Source organism: Ruditapes philippinarum, unplaced genomic scaffold (assembly GCF_026571515.1).
Source record: "Ruditapes philippinarum isolate M1 unplaced genomic scaffold, ASM2657151v2 ctg896_1_1_1_1, whole genome shotgun sequence".
Lineage (NCBI taxonomy): Eukaryota > Metazoa > Mollusca > Bivalvia > Venerida > Veneridae > Ruditapes > Ruditapes philippinarum.
Window position 1 is genome coordinate 77,772 of NW_026856585.1, and position 15,215 is coordinate 92,986.

The following is a 15,215-nucleotide window of genomic DNA, read 5'->3' on the forward strand; positions in this document are numbered from 1 at the left end:
TAGCTTCCAGTGCCGATTTTTTTTATAACGCTGTTCGATTTTCGCATACTACTGTTGCTAATATATAGACTTATTAAACAAAAGAAATAATAAGAAAAAAGTTTTCAACAATAAAATCTTACGTCTTAGAATGAATTGTATTGCATTTGGTGATAAGGCGTTTACCAAACAACTTTCGCGCAACGTCAAAATACCATACTTCTGCCGAGACACCGTATCTTTCTGTCATACAAAACGGATGTCAAGACTGCATACGACAAAAAACAGATTGATAATTTACATAAAACAATGTAAAATCATCGAATTATTCATTCCATCGAATGTGTTATTTAATTTGAAGGAAAACAAAGCCAGATATTTTCAGTCAAACGGAATAAAAATGCGGTGTTAGAATTCCGTGTTGTGCGGCATCTCAGTTAGACATTTTGCATCACATATTCCCAAAAATTTACAATGGAAACACACTCTTTTGTGTGGAACATTATTTTATGCTTAACCATTACATATAAGGGATTTGTGAGGGTTTCATAGCAAAAAAACAATTCGAGCTTGAGCATAAGTACAACGAGTTAATAATTAGAGGTCACACATGATCTTTTATTAAACACTAATTCTTTGAAATAGTAATTGTTTGACGCGCAATTAAGTTTGCGCGTATTAACGATAATGTTTCAAATATCGATAAATGAATATCAAAAGTTTGATTAAAGGTATATGCATGTTAGTAAATGTTTATAACTCTGCGTGCCTTATGTGATAAATTCGATTAGAAAACACACTGCCATAACTATGTACAGTCGATGGGCAGACATTGAATTTTGACACTATGTCGTCGGAAAAGTGATGTTGGTAAATGTCGCTATACGGACCGTGTAATTGTGTTTAAAATCAGTTCGATTTATCATTGTGTAGTAAGAATGAGTAAGCTTTCTACATTGATGATGGAGGTAGTAATGTTGACGTGTTGTCAAAGTGTTACTCTGTGGGGGCGTTTAGAATGGGCGTTTTGTCAAAATATTTATTAACTGATATGGATCACATATGTGGTGTTAGTGTATGTGAGATATTATTTCGGTATTTTATGAAGAGAAAATATAAATAAATTGCTTTAAAAGGCTATGTAAACTATGTAATGGAGGATGAAAACATTACAGCCGCATATACAAGTAGTCCCTAACCAGTGTTTATTGGCAATTTAACACCGCTTTTTTCTTCTTTGTCTATAGTGACAAAACGTGGAGTGTTAGAGTTGGGATTATGAACAAGAGGGCCATGATGACCCTTATATCGCTCACCTAAATAATTTTAATGACAAGGCACAAGTAATATTGTAAACAAAAACAGATATAGATCTATTATCTAAATCTTACAATGATAACATAAAGTGCATAATTGTATCTGAATTAGTCATTAGTGCACGTGAAAAAACATTATTGGTTGCTATTGCTAAGGGAAAACAATAGTTACTAAACAAGTCATTGGTTTCTAAACAAAATAAGTGATCTCCAAAGTGACTGCTATGAAATTCAATGGAAGAGGCACTTGTTGTTATAGTCTGAAAGTCACTGGCCACTGGCTGCTATGTAAAATAAACAATGTTTGCCATGGAAGTCACTTGTTTCTATTGCAAAGACAATTACTGTTATGTAGTCACTGGTTGTTATGAAAGCCATCTGCTGTTATGGAAAGTAAATAGTTGTTATGTGAGTCATCAGTTTCCACTGAAAGTTAATGGTTGCTATGTGACTCATTGTTTGCTATGGAAGTCACTGGTTCTAATGAAAGTCAATTGATGCTATGGAAAGTGTCTGGTTGCTAATGAAGTCAATGTTTGCTATTGAAAGTCAATGATTGCTATGGAAACCTAGTGGATGCTATGGACAATTAATGGAGCCATGAGAGTCACTAATTGCTATTTGAAGTCACTATTTGCTATGAAAACACAAGGTTGTTGCAGAAAGTCACCGGTTGCTATGGAAGACTATGATTGTTATGAAAGTCAGTGGTTGCTATGGAAATTCAGTGGTTACTTTTGAAATTAAATTGTTGCAAAATATGTTACTTGTTCGTATGGAAAGTCCAATGTTGCGATGACAAGGTACTGGATGCTACGAAAAGTCGTTAGGTGCTCAAGAAGTGTATTGTTGCTATGAAAAGTCAATGGTTGCTACAAGAGTCTTTGGTTGCTATGGGCTGTCACTAGTTTCTTTGAAAGTATATTGTTGCCATTGAAAGTTACTAGTTGCTATAGAAGTCAATGGTTGCAGTAGAAAGTCACTGGTTGCTATGAACGTCTATATTGTTATGGAAAGTCAATTGATGCTATGGAAGTCGATGGTTGGAATGGAAAGTTAATGGTTGCTATGTAAATTCGCTGGTTGCTATGAAAGTCACTGATTTTTTATGGCAAGTTAGTGGTTGTCATTGATGTTAATGATTGCTATGTTTCATACCAAACATGTAAGCTTTATTTATAGTTTGAAAGAAAAACATCTTGTTTTGTTTATACTACATGTATAATATGCATATAAGGAAAATCAATGAGCCTTGGGCGCGCCACTTTTGACCCCAGGGCTTTTTGTTAACAAACTTTGTAGAGAGCCACTCGAAGCTATTTTGTGTTACATATCTAAGCTCTAGCTCATTAATTGGATTAGGTTTTTGATTTTTGAAGTTTTTTTTTCTTACTTTAATTGCCATCACAAAAGATCAGTGACAGGTGAGCTAAAAGTGAAAAAAATGACAAATGAGCCGTGTCATGACAAAACCAACATAATGGGTTTGCGACCAGCATGGTTCCAGACCAGCCTGCGCATCCGCGCAGTCTGATCAGGATCCATGCTGTTCGCTATCAGTTTCTCTACTTGTTATAGAGTTTGTAAGCGAACAGCATTGATCCTGATCAGACTGCGCGGATGCGAAGGCTTGTCTGGATCCATGCTGGTCGCAAACCCATTATGTTGGTTTTGTCATGACACGGCTCAAATGTAGATTCACAAATTTAAACTATTTTAAGTCAAGCATGACGTCCTGCATTTCTTTCACTGAATATTTACGAACTTCTGGACACTCTCCACTATGTTTCAATAAACAATGAACTCACGGCGCCCCTTCTAACATTTTTTATTTGTAATCAATTTTGGTATCACATGAAAGATTACTTCATAAACTTTCTGTGAACCTTTAGAAATATAAATAAATTAAGTAAATGTTTTAAAAATTTCTTTCAAAGTGTATCTGTTTTTCCTCTCAAAATCGGTACGTAAGAAAAACACGGCGTCCCCTCCAACATGTTTTTGCTTCTTTATCAGTTTTGATCATTTTGGATTCAAATTAAAGATCTCTTCATAAGGTGTCTTAATGGACCATTCCGGTTTTTTGTAGCGGAACATTTAGCCACACCTTTTCCATTCATTGCTAGGTCAACTGCTCACAAACATAACCACGTGTTCTTTTGTGCAAACCAGGTCAACCAGTGACTATGTATTTTATCATGCCATTACTATGACAACTGCCTGATAAAGCCTGTCTGAGAACAGCAACCTTTCTCAGTCAGTGACTTGACAACACTATGTTCCTACGCCAGATCAGCACTGATGATGTTTATTGCTGGTATTGTTTAATTGACTTTGCTGAAAACCCTTTCTCAAAAGACAGTAACCTGTTATTCTCTATATCTCAGTGTAGCGATTGGATAACAAGTTAGCCAATACATAAAACTGTAAACACCGGAAAGGTGCATTAAAATTGAAAATTAATTAGACGTATTTAATTTTTCGTTGCCAAGTCAGGTTACCTTCTGAAAACCACACTCCGAAATTCAGTAAAAAAAACGTTGCCCCTACTTATTTTTTTTATTTCTTGATCAATTTTTATAACTATTTTATCAAATAAAAATAAAAAAAATACTTAACTAGAACTATTAAATTTTTTGTTTCAAAGTTTTTTATCTGAAATCTGGAAACAAAGTGATTACTCGAAAGCATTATTTACATGGAAATTGCAGACTCGGTTTGATTGAGTCTGTACTTGAGAGATAATAAATAAGTGCAACATCCAACATGCCCTCTAGCACCGGCTTGAGCGGTACTCAATTCTCAACACTTAATAATGCTGGCATCAATGATCCCGAAGGACCAGAAAAATATTATAATACTAAAGTGAAGAACGGGGCAACTTTTTACAGCTGCCACACAGCACTTGATACCTGCTGTTGTGAAGTATAAAAATCTGGAAGCAAAGTGATCCCTCGGAAGCATTAATCACAACAAAAGTACATGAAAATTGGAGGCTCGGTTTGAATGAGTATGTACATGAGAGATAATGAATAAATGCAACATCCCTTACGCCCCTAGAACCGTCTTTAAAACCACACTTATATGAATTTAAGACCATAAGCTTCAAGTATATCTGAACAATGCCTTATTAAAGATTGCACATATGTGTAAAAGAAAAGGATTTTTTTTTGATTTCGGAAAGGACATCTCGGCGCCCGCTTTAAAATCTTAATTTATCATAACAGAGTAGGATAGTTTATATTTGAATAATAAATTTGTATTTTCTCTGGCGGATGTTTAAACAAAATACTTTGCAATAATTAATGAATATAACTTTTAATATTCTATGTTTGTATTCTTTTAAACTAATTCAGCAGTACATCGATTTTGACAATTTTCTAAATCTATGATTCATGAACTTGATTTTGGGCAATTATCAATTTGTTAAGATATTTATTGTTCTCTTTTAATAAAAATAAGAGTTTTTAGACTCTAGTTGTTATATAAAACCTCACTCAGTTTCAGCTAGCTTGACAATGTAACGTATTATTTTACTATTTAGACAGGCTTCTGATCAACATACAAATAATGATGTTTCCTTTTTACCTTATACTCAAACTCAGCTAAATTGTTGACAGTTCTGTTAGTACCAGCATAGTACGTGATAGCCATAACCATTAAAGTAACTTTTATATCTCATTATCTTAATAGATATAACTTAAGAAGAAAACATCAAGTTATTATTTAAAATCATAAAAGATGAATTTATTTACCTTGAACTTTCATCTTTCGGCTTTGCAACCTCTGTAAAAATAAAAACAGATAAAATTATTATATTAAGGAAAGTTGTTTTTGTAATATGTTTGAATAAGGTCACAAAATCTTTAAAAATAACATAAAAATGAAATCTAAATTTCCTCTCATACAATGACAATAATCTAAAAAGATTAGATAGTTTGCCTGTAGCTCTTCCTTGTGGTCCTTTACAAAAGTTATAAAATTAAAGTATAAAGTATGTCCCTTGGGCCAAGCTTGGTCCAGCCTATGGCCCCTTTAAGGTCACTTAGTTTATATAGACATACATTGAAAAATACACGTGTGTCTTCTTTAGTAACACAGCAATGTTCGTGACTTCTACAGAATGTATATCTAAATTGCCCGTCTTAGAGGTCGTTTACATAGACGTGTATATCAATAAAGTCTTAAAAACTTCCTTTTGGTAACTACAATGCCAATAGTGATATAAATCATTATGTTTGGTCTTAATTGGGGTACTTAGTGTATATAAACTTATTAAAGAAAATAAAATACATTTAAAACTTCAAGTATAGAGAACTGCGTTGCCAAAATCTTAGATATTTGTAATGTAGCATTGCCTAGTAGACCTTTACAACACAGCTGTGTAAGTCATGCCATTTTGGTTAAGAATGGCCCTGCCCTGGGGGTCACTTATTTTACATAAAATTGTAATAGAAAGTCTTTTTCAAAAATTCCTTTTTAGAAACTAGAATGCTCAGCAATAAATACAGAATGCATGGTTGATATCGGAATGAAGAAGATATAAGGTAAGATATCCGGTAGCGAGAAAATGTATTTAAGCGAGCTTCTGTTAATAATATAGAAATAGCAAGATAAAGATAATGTGCCGGAATGATCCTCTATTTAAACGTTATGTAAGCCATAACTTTGATGGCAAATGATATTCCGCTCCTTCATCAACTTATTTATATAGACTTCTATACGAAAATACATACATGTATAAGCTTTCTTTGCAGAAACAACAATGCCAAGAACCTAAATATTCAGGCATGTAGCACAGCCTGTTAAATCTCTACGGAATTATTTAAGTCATGCCGTTTTGACCCTGTCCTCTGGGTCAATTACCATACGTAGACTCGTATATTAAACAATTCTTGTACGTGTATTATTAATTAAGCCTTGTTGATCTTGTTCATCATGTTTGAAAATGTTAACATTTCCCCTTAAACTACAGCCAAGAGCTACGACATGTGCATAAAGCATCACATTGTGGTCTTCTAAATAAGTTATATTAATCACGCCCTAGGTCTCCATTTGGACCCACCGCTTTGTTATTTAGATTATATATACTTTTAACGGAAAACACATTTGTGTCTCCTTTTGTGTAACTTTAATGACCAGTGCTTAGGTAGTTGGCATGCCGCATAACCTACTCGACCTCTATATAATAATTCATGTTCCTTTGGTGAAAAATTGGTCGGCCATGGGAGTCACTTAGTATGCATAGAGTTGCAAAGTAAAAAAACTTTAAAACATCTTCTCGGAAACTACAAAGCCCCGAACTAATATATTGTGCATGTATCATCAGCTTCAAGGCATGTACAGATGTTAAAACGATTAAAAATAACCCCAAAGTTAAAATTTGTCTCTATTTGGGGAAATCAGTTAAAATACACCAAAACAACACATATTTCTTTAATCTTCACTAGTTTCGACTGTTGTCTTATCAGAATAACTTACAAAGTATTTGACGTCACGTCCGTTATTTTGGGGTCATTTAACTATTTAAGTTCTTTTCCGAAACTACAATGCCCTGAGCTGCTATATTTCTCAAGCAGTATTGCCCAGTTGGCCAATACAGAATTAATATACATTGTATGTGATGTCATTTTGGCCGAAGATGGTCTTGTCACAAGACATTGACTTGTGTTCTGAAACATTATATAAGGTTAACGCACGTTTTTTCGTGTTATAACGTCTGCAGACTCCCGAGGAACGGTTGGTGCCAGAGCCCGGTAGGGCAAGGGCTCCAACAGTTCCGAGGGACTCTGCAGACTTTATAACACGAAATAAACGTGCTTTGACGCTATTATCGCATACTTTTTTTTTAAGATTCATGATGTATATTAAATACAAAACACATTCATGGTCATTAAATTCCTGTGCTTGGACGGTATTTATCCAATTCTACATGTTATATTACGAATGTGTTTTATTTTTCCGGGGCTAACTATGGAAATTCAAATGCTAAGAACCGTTCAAAAATTCGCATTTTAATTGATTTAACGAAGCTTAACAGTGGAGATTTATTAACTCAAGAAAGTAAAACACATTTAATTATTCTACCCAAGACAAAACATGACCCTCAGAAATTCCCAGAATTATTTAGATTGACGGTTGACATCAGAATCGTTTTTCTTTTCAAGCTCACAAGTTTATAAAAGACTATCAGGCACTTAAAATTATTCTCTTAAAGATATATAAAGAGCATTTATCAATGTAAACATCAATAAATTTAAACAATATTTTCTCATATTCATTTTGTGTTATCTTGTTTTGTAAGTTAATTTGAGGGTTAAACTGAATGACATTTATTTGTTTACATTGACAACTGTCCGTTTCTTAGAAACGGCGACAACGAAGATAAACGGCGATGTCTATACGCCGTATTTCCATCATAGTTGCGTAGCCATTAATCAATGCCAAGATTTTATAAAATGATATTTTTTGTAAAAGCCCCAAAATGAGTTGTGAATCTAGTTCGCATATATATTATAAGATTAAAAAAACTAGATATTTCGCCTTCAGATAGTTTACATCGGTACTTCTATATGAAGTTAGAAAACAATGAAGGATGGCCGGTTTTAAAGGTCGTTGACTAAAAATGCTTGCCAATCACCCTTGACGTTGGAATCCCACTAGAGGCTTTGCATTCTTTCATTTGAGGAAGGTGTCAAGCTATCTATCGGAACGACAAGGGTTTTACTCAGTCAGGTGCCCACTCGTGCCCGAATAAGCATGAAGGGGACTGAGGTCTCCCCACCATAGGCTGTAAATAGGCTATTACCCTACTCTTTGGGGTTTGGTGGAAACAAAAAGCCCCAACCAAACAACCCAAAAAAGACAACAATTAAAAGTCTAACTATTCAACTAAGAAAACCACCATTTTATTCTTTATATGGAGAATAGTTTTGTTCCTATGACCGTCTAATGTATTCATTTTAAGGGCATTTAAAGACAATGTTCTTGATTGAATAAGTTAAATAAATTAAAGGGATATTCAGGTAAAAATGACAAAATTTATTAAAATGATCTCATGTTATCAAATCACGCTAAAATGACATTTCTTAAAGTCCGAACATGAATTTATGTTTAAATTAAAAAAAAAATGTTTAAATTTTATAAATATCTTTTGGGTTTGAAACATAAATATATCTAAATATGTTGAACAAAATTTAGACGCAAAAAAGAATCACCGAATAGTTTTAAAACAAGTCATTTGACTTGAACAAACCCTTGAAATTACTATAACAGATAGTGTGGATATTGTATGATTTGAACAAGTCAAAGTCATTCATTTGACATGTTCTTTCCAGAGTTCACTGTGACATAACTACACAGGCCAAGTTAGAAAACCACCATTTTATTCTTTATATGGAGAAAAGTTTTGTTCCTTTGACCGTCTAATGTATTCATTTTAAGGGCATTTACAGAATAATTAATGCAAAATTCAAAACTAAGAAATTAAAAATTTTCCTGTGTCTCCCTTTAATATATAGTGTTGAAAACGAACCTTGGTGTGAACAGCAGAGGAAGCTATTCTTGTTGCTCTGATTATACTGCTTTTAGCCCTTTTCACAGATTTTGCAATTTCAAATTTACCATCATTAATCTTCCGTTTTACTTGTTTCCCGGCTGTGTTTATTTTACGCAATGATTCTGCTGTTTTCTCATCAAGTTTACGCAATGCATCTGCTGTTTTTTCGTCAAGTTCAGTTAACGCCTTACTTCTATTCTCAAGGAGTGACACCATGTCTCCCTGGCTTATGTGAATTGTGTTGTTTTTTAACTGAAATGCGAAAGGCGTATGTTAGTGAAATATACTTAACAACTATTTGCTATTAGTTAAATTTAATTAACAACTATTTGCTTACAGCACAATTAGTTTGATGTGTCTAGTTGAATCGAACTATCACAAATAAAGTAAATAATCTAAATTACTGGTTTCGTCTAAAAATGGATAAAATATTTCAATAAAGATTAATCACTGAATGTAATGCCACTGTCTTTTACTATAGAAGTTACATGAAATATATTTTGTGTTATATTATGCTGCAAAAACTGTATTTTCCGGAAAGGGTTCAGAACATTTTCTTTCTAACTGACATTGAACAACAATTGCCAGCTTAATTTATGATGAATGAGCATATATATGTTTACATAAATGTTCAGGAGGTAAATTTAACATTTTCCCTCTATATAAAATATTAAACGAAAGTGACAATTTCAGAGAAGAAAAAGAAAATCTTATAATCAAATTATTAAAATCACAGCTAAATGCTCAATGGTAATAAATGTTAAACAAGGTATTTATATATAAGTACATCATATTTATTACAATCTCTTCATTTTTAATTATGAAAGAAACGTTTGCGATCTTATTCAGTCCAATTGTTCGTTTATTAACCAATACTTATTCAGTAAAAATTGTTAATAACCATACAATTTAAAAGTAGAATTTTTCAGAAAAAGTTTTAACTATTCAGGGTCAAAAATCTGGAATGAAATACCAATCAGCATACGCTCTGCACAATTACTTCAAAACTTCAAACATAAATACATAGAAAATTGGAAAAAGACAAATGAAATATAAAATTGTAAGAAAAACACTGCTCTTGTTGAAATATTATTATATTGTATTTTCAAAGGTTTATTTGTAATTTTGTTATGCCTTGTTTCACTGTATATTTTTTTGTGCACTTTATATTATTATATAATTGTCATTTTCTATTGCAATATCAAAATAATTATGTTAATGTTTCTGAAAAATATTTCATGTTATTCACAACTATATGATTGTAAATATGTACATTTTATGAGGCCCACAGGATAGATTGCCTTTGTTGCAACTGTGTAGCCTCTTTAAATAAAAACTTTTTTATTATTATTATAAAATCATTAACTTGTGAATTTTATTACCTCCCTTTAATAAATGTCATATTAATGTACTGTACGGATTATGCTTAATGTCCATTATATTATAATTTTACAGTATAAATAACCATATTGTGTTTGCCGGGAAATACGTTATCATTTAACGTTCCCGCATTACGTCATTTGTTTATATGTTTATTGTTTATTAAAGTTTCGGCTGAAGATATGTGAAGAAAGCACTGAAAGCTCTTCCGAATATACATAGAGTTTGTTAAACATTATTATTTTATCTATATGTATATATATATATATACTCTTGACACTTTGAAAAATAGCTCCAGAAAATTAAAAAAGAGGGCCATGATAGCCCTGAGTCTCTCACCAGAAACAAATGCTTTTAAGTGTTGAAAATTATACATTGTCAATATTTTCTAATATTAAATTTGAGCATAGAATATCTTTACACAATACTTTGAAGAAATGCCATGACCTGGGGCATATAAGCTTAATTTTAAACGGGGTCAATCAAATTAATATGAGCAAATTTGATAAAAAAAAAACTTCCTTAGAATGCTACAAAGTTTCGTGATCATGTATCAATTATTTCAGTAGGAAAAGGCGTTCAAAGGTTTTTCTATTTTTAGCTTTAGTTGCCCGTAAAAGGCGCTTATCGAATAAATATGAGCAAATTTGATAACAAAGTACCTAAGAATGCTACAGACAAAGTTTGGTGATCATTCATCAATTAGTTCTATAGAAGAAGATGTTTAAAGGGTTTTCTATTTTTAGCTTTACCGGCCCATAAAAGAAACCAATCAAATTAATATGAGCAAACTTGATAAAAAATTACCCAACAATGCTACAGACAAAGTTTGGTGAACATCAATCAATTAGTTCTGTAGAAATGGGTGTTTTAATGATTTTTTTCTATTTTTAGCTTTAGTTGCCCCTAAAAGGGGCAATCAAATTAATATGATCAAATATGATAAAAGACTACCCACGAATCCTACAGACAAAGTGTGGTGATCATCCATCAATTAGTTCTGTAGAAGAAGATGTTTAAAGTTTTTTTTTTCTATTTTAGCTCTGGAGACCCCTAAAGGGGATCAATCAAATTAATATGAGCAAACTTGAATAAATATTACCTAAGAATTACCTAAGAATGCTACAGACAAAGTAAGTTCTGTATTAGTTCTGTATTAGTTCTGTAGAAATAGATGTTAAAAGGTATTTCTATTTTAAGCTTAAGCAGCCCCTAAAAGGGAGCAGTCAAATAAATATGAGTAAACTTGATAATAGACTACCCAAAGTAATAAGACTAAACAACGGGCAATGATTCAAAAATAAGGCAAGACAGAGTAACGGTTCTTGTGCACTGTATACCTACTCAATAAGATCTATCTACCTACTAAGTTTCGGGTGAGCATAAAAAGTCTCTTTTTCTTGGTTAAGTTTTACATGCAGGAAATGAACTTAACCTTTGGGATGCTTAGCCAAATTTTATCATCACATATCATCATTATCATTTTAATAAGCAGCATATTTATGCATAATTATTTTAAAGCTACATGCCTCCAGATGTGTCAAAGTATTTCAATAAGATCAAACTTGAGAAAAAATGTACAGAGATATAAGGAAAAGTAAAAGTTTCAAGATTCAAGTAAAATTTTACATATTAAGTGCGATTAATGTCTGATTTTTTCAGTATTTAGAACTATATTTCTATTGCGTTACAAACGCACTTTTGGCTATTTATGCATAATTCGACCACTTTTTGGGTAATTTACGTGGTCTATGAGTTCCTTTAACAATGTGTAAGTTACTTTCTTTCGTTTACTTCACAATATTACACATTCAAATACATTTTCAAAGTTGTCATGCAAATTAGCATGTATCTGAAGGCGTGTTGCTTTAAAGTCCAAACCTGAATGACAAAGCTGTGCATAAAAGGTCTATTTACAATCGTCAAGTTTTACATACATGTGTGACCTTTAAGGTCTTTTTACAATCGTCAAGTTTGACATACATGTGTGACCTTGTTTTTTTAACATTATATGTGCAGATCATCATCATCTCATCAATATGTATAATGACTTCGGAATACAAGTTTGACCTTGACCTTTGTGATAGGGAGCTGATACATGCTCGTGACACGCTGGCAATATAATCAACATATTTCTTCATCATAATTGGTAAATCCATCCAGGAATGACACAATTATTGACCGGAAATGAACATCACTTTTACAAAAACTTATATCTTTACTTTTGATCTACATGTGTAACTTTGATCTTTGATGTAAGGACCCAATTCTTGCGCGCGACAAGTCGTCATTACTATGTCCAACATATCCAACACATTTGCATAATAAATGTTAAATCTATCCACCAACTATGTTGACACAACACGAAATTTATTGCATTTTATGTAATATTTCGTTTGAAAATAGAGTGCGACATTGATCTATAAGTTTCGGATCCATGTGACACATTGTTCCGATATGCTACACATTTATAAAAAGTTATTTTAATACTATCCATAAATGACAAAGTTATGGACCGGACAATATTCGGACAGCGGGGCGGACGATAGGATGAATGGTACAAAATTATATGCTTCCAAATATAATTCAACTTCGATAGTCCATAGTATCTTATAAATACACAAACTGCTAGCTATACAATTAGTTTTTTATTACAATATCTCATTAAAAGTTATCATGCAGAAACATTTTGTTTCTGTTTTTAGTAACAGTGCCCTTGACCACACATAGCCAAATAGCAAACATTTACTAGTCGTATTCTAAATAAAAAGCTATGTTCTTTGTTTAATAATGATGTCTCAGTCCTAACTATTGTTATCAGCCGGAGACCTTTTTTTGCATTTTTTCTATTTTTAGCAACAGTGACCTTTACCCATCATTATGATTTCTTTATAACTTGCTTTTTTGTTCCTTCATTAACAAGTTTGTATTAAAATGTTCGATCATATTGAAACAGATTTACATGTAACACCAAGTATCGAGTATAAAAAAGTAATCATTTATTGACATAAACTTAATTTTATGTATGTAATGTTTCCCTTATCTTTTGCAATTCAGTCCTCATTTAAAATTAAAATTAATATACAAAATAAGCTAAAAGACAGTCGGATGTCAACCTTTTAAAAGGTCAACGAGCACTAGTCTTGAAAGCAGATACTCATATATTACATTAATAAGTCACACTCATATTGTAATATATAAGTGATTACCTGTGTTAGTTTATGAACTGCTTCCTTTGACGCCTCTTCATTAATCAGACACTTTGGATCTTGAAGAACAACAATAAATGCGTCCAAATAGGAACACACAGTTGTTTCGTCGATTTCAAGCTTTGAGCTATGTAAGATTTCATTTCGGATGTCTCGCGCCTGAAATAATTTTTAAAATATATACATTTGTTAAGAAGAGGAAATCATAACAACTAATTCCCACTACTTTTTTATTCTTATGTATAACATGTATATCAAAATCTATAACAAATCATTAAAACAAGTATTCCTTAACCTTGAGCAGAAAAAAATAAAAATGGCAAAATTAATTTTTTAACAAGTAAGTCTAGATCTATTCAGTTATTAATTTAGTATATTGATGAATATAAACATCATTTATAAATCACTAAACCGTTTCCTGTACATACCGTATGAAACGAACTCTTGGTATGTGGATTAATTCCTGTCACAAAGTTTTGTATTGACTTGTTGTTTATAATGATGCTCAGCAGACCAGCGGCATCTGTATCTTGAGCTGATGTCCCTGGACCTTTAGTTGTTTGGAAACATTTTGCATAACTCCACCCATGAGGATCCGAACACCACGTACTTGGGTTTGTGTTCTTCCATAAAGGGTCTTTAAATGCATGCTCATCTATAATTGCGTCGTAAAATTTACTGCAAATGCCATTTGCAGGACATTTCCTACGTCCGACTGGTTTGCTTCCAAAACAGTTGTTCGAGGTCTTTTGGCTACATGTCCATCTGTTACATGCCTTCGTAGAGTTGAAATGTTCTGGAGAAAGATTATTTTCTGTACACTGGTTGCATTGTTGTGGTGATCCAGATGGCAATGTTGATTTTATGTTTTGAAGGGTATTATCACGGCATTGCAGTACTTTTTCTCCAACAAATTCTTGAAGACCTTCCTGTAAGTATTCTAGTCCTTTTGCGCCTCGCACCCAATTCGTAAACAGATCTTTATCCAGTTCCTCACTTCCCATTATAGCATTTTCGAAACAGCTCAGTCTGAATGAAAACATATTTATAAATTTGACAATATCTTTGTAATGTAATATGATGGACATTTTAATCATGTCATTGTATACAAATTAAAACTCAAATATCTATTTATTTACTTTTATGCTTGTTAAATATGCTTAGAGAAATAAAACCTCATTTTTTCAATCATTTTGTTCCAATTTATTTTTCATCTTAGGTCATCTTTGGTTTGAAGGTAACCAAGGGACTTTCAAGTGTGATATAACTCTTTTTCACAGCATAGCACAGTATAGCACAGCACGGCATAGCAAAGCATAGCATAGCAAACCATTGGGCAGATGACAATAAATTGATAATAAATATGTGATTCGTTGGGTTAACGCTTCAATCTACAGTATAATGCACATATAGTTGACGAGATATTCATTTCATGCAACATACAATTGTATACATACAATTACAGTCATACACTTAAAATGCATTGCAGTGTTAATTGTTATACTTCAAAAACAAGATATGTGTGTAAGATATTTTTGCCCCATATCGGCAGCCAATAATTCATGTGATCAGGTAGGTTATTATGAATGACTTTTGACCTAGGGAAAACAAGAGCCGGTTGAACCGGGTGATGCTCCCCGAATAGGTTTTGGACACAGGAAGGTATACCTCTTGTAGTGTCAGAGTTATGTCACAAACAATGTTCAAAGTGTAAAAACAACCCAAATGTTGCGCGCGACACATTGTCACAATATGGTGATCATTACTGTGAAA

General features: G+C 32.6%; 1 protein-coding gene across 1 annotated transcript; it reads right to left on the reverse strand.

The window, feature by feature from the left end:
* Positions 1-4,921: 4,921 nt before the first annotated feature.
* Positions 4,922-14,630, reverse strand: LOC132747054 (uncharacterized). The gene is made up of 4 exons (XM_060736362.1): positions 13,871-14,630; positions 13,443-13,601; positions 8,830-9,105; positions 4,922-5,081 (listed from the first exon to the last, which is right to left on the reverse strand). Exons 1-4 carry the CDS (start codon positions 14,537-14,539, stop codon positions 5,043-5,045), a joined length of 1,143 nt encoding a protein of 380 aa, XP_060592345.1. The 5' UTR covers positions 14,540-14,630; the 3' UTR covers positions 4,922-5,042.
* Between the last annotated feature and the right edge of the window lie 585 nt (positions 14,631-15,215).

What these genes read in the sequence shown, in the direction of transcription:
- LOC132747054 (XM_060736362.1), bottom strand. Translation starts at nt 14,539, where the DNA reads ATGATTAAAATGTCCATCATATTACATTACAAAGATATTGTCAAATTT. An exon ending in CCAAGAGTTCGTTTCATACG is followed by an intron (nt 13,602 to 13,870) that starts GTATGTACAGGA and finishes AAATTATTTCAG; the next exon opens with GCGCGAGACATCCGAAATGA. An exon ending in CAGTTCATAAACTAACACAG is followed by an intron (nt 9,106 to 13,442) that starts GTAATCACTTAT and finishes TTCGCATTTCAG; the next exon opens with TTAAAAAACAACACAATTCA.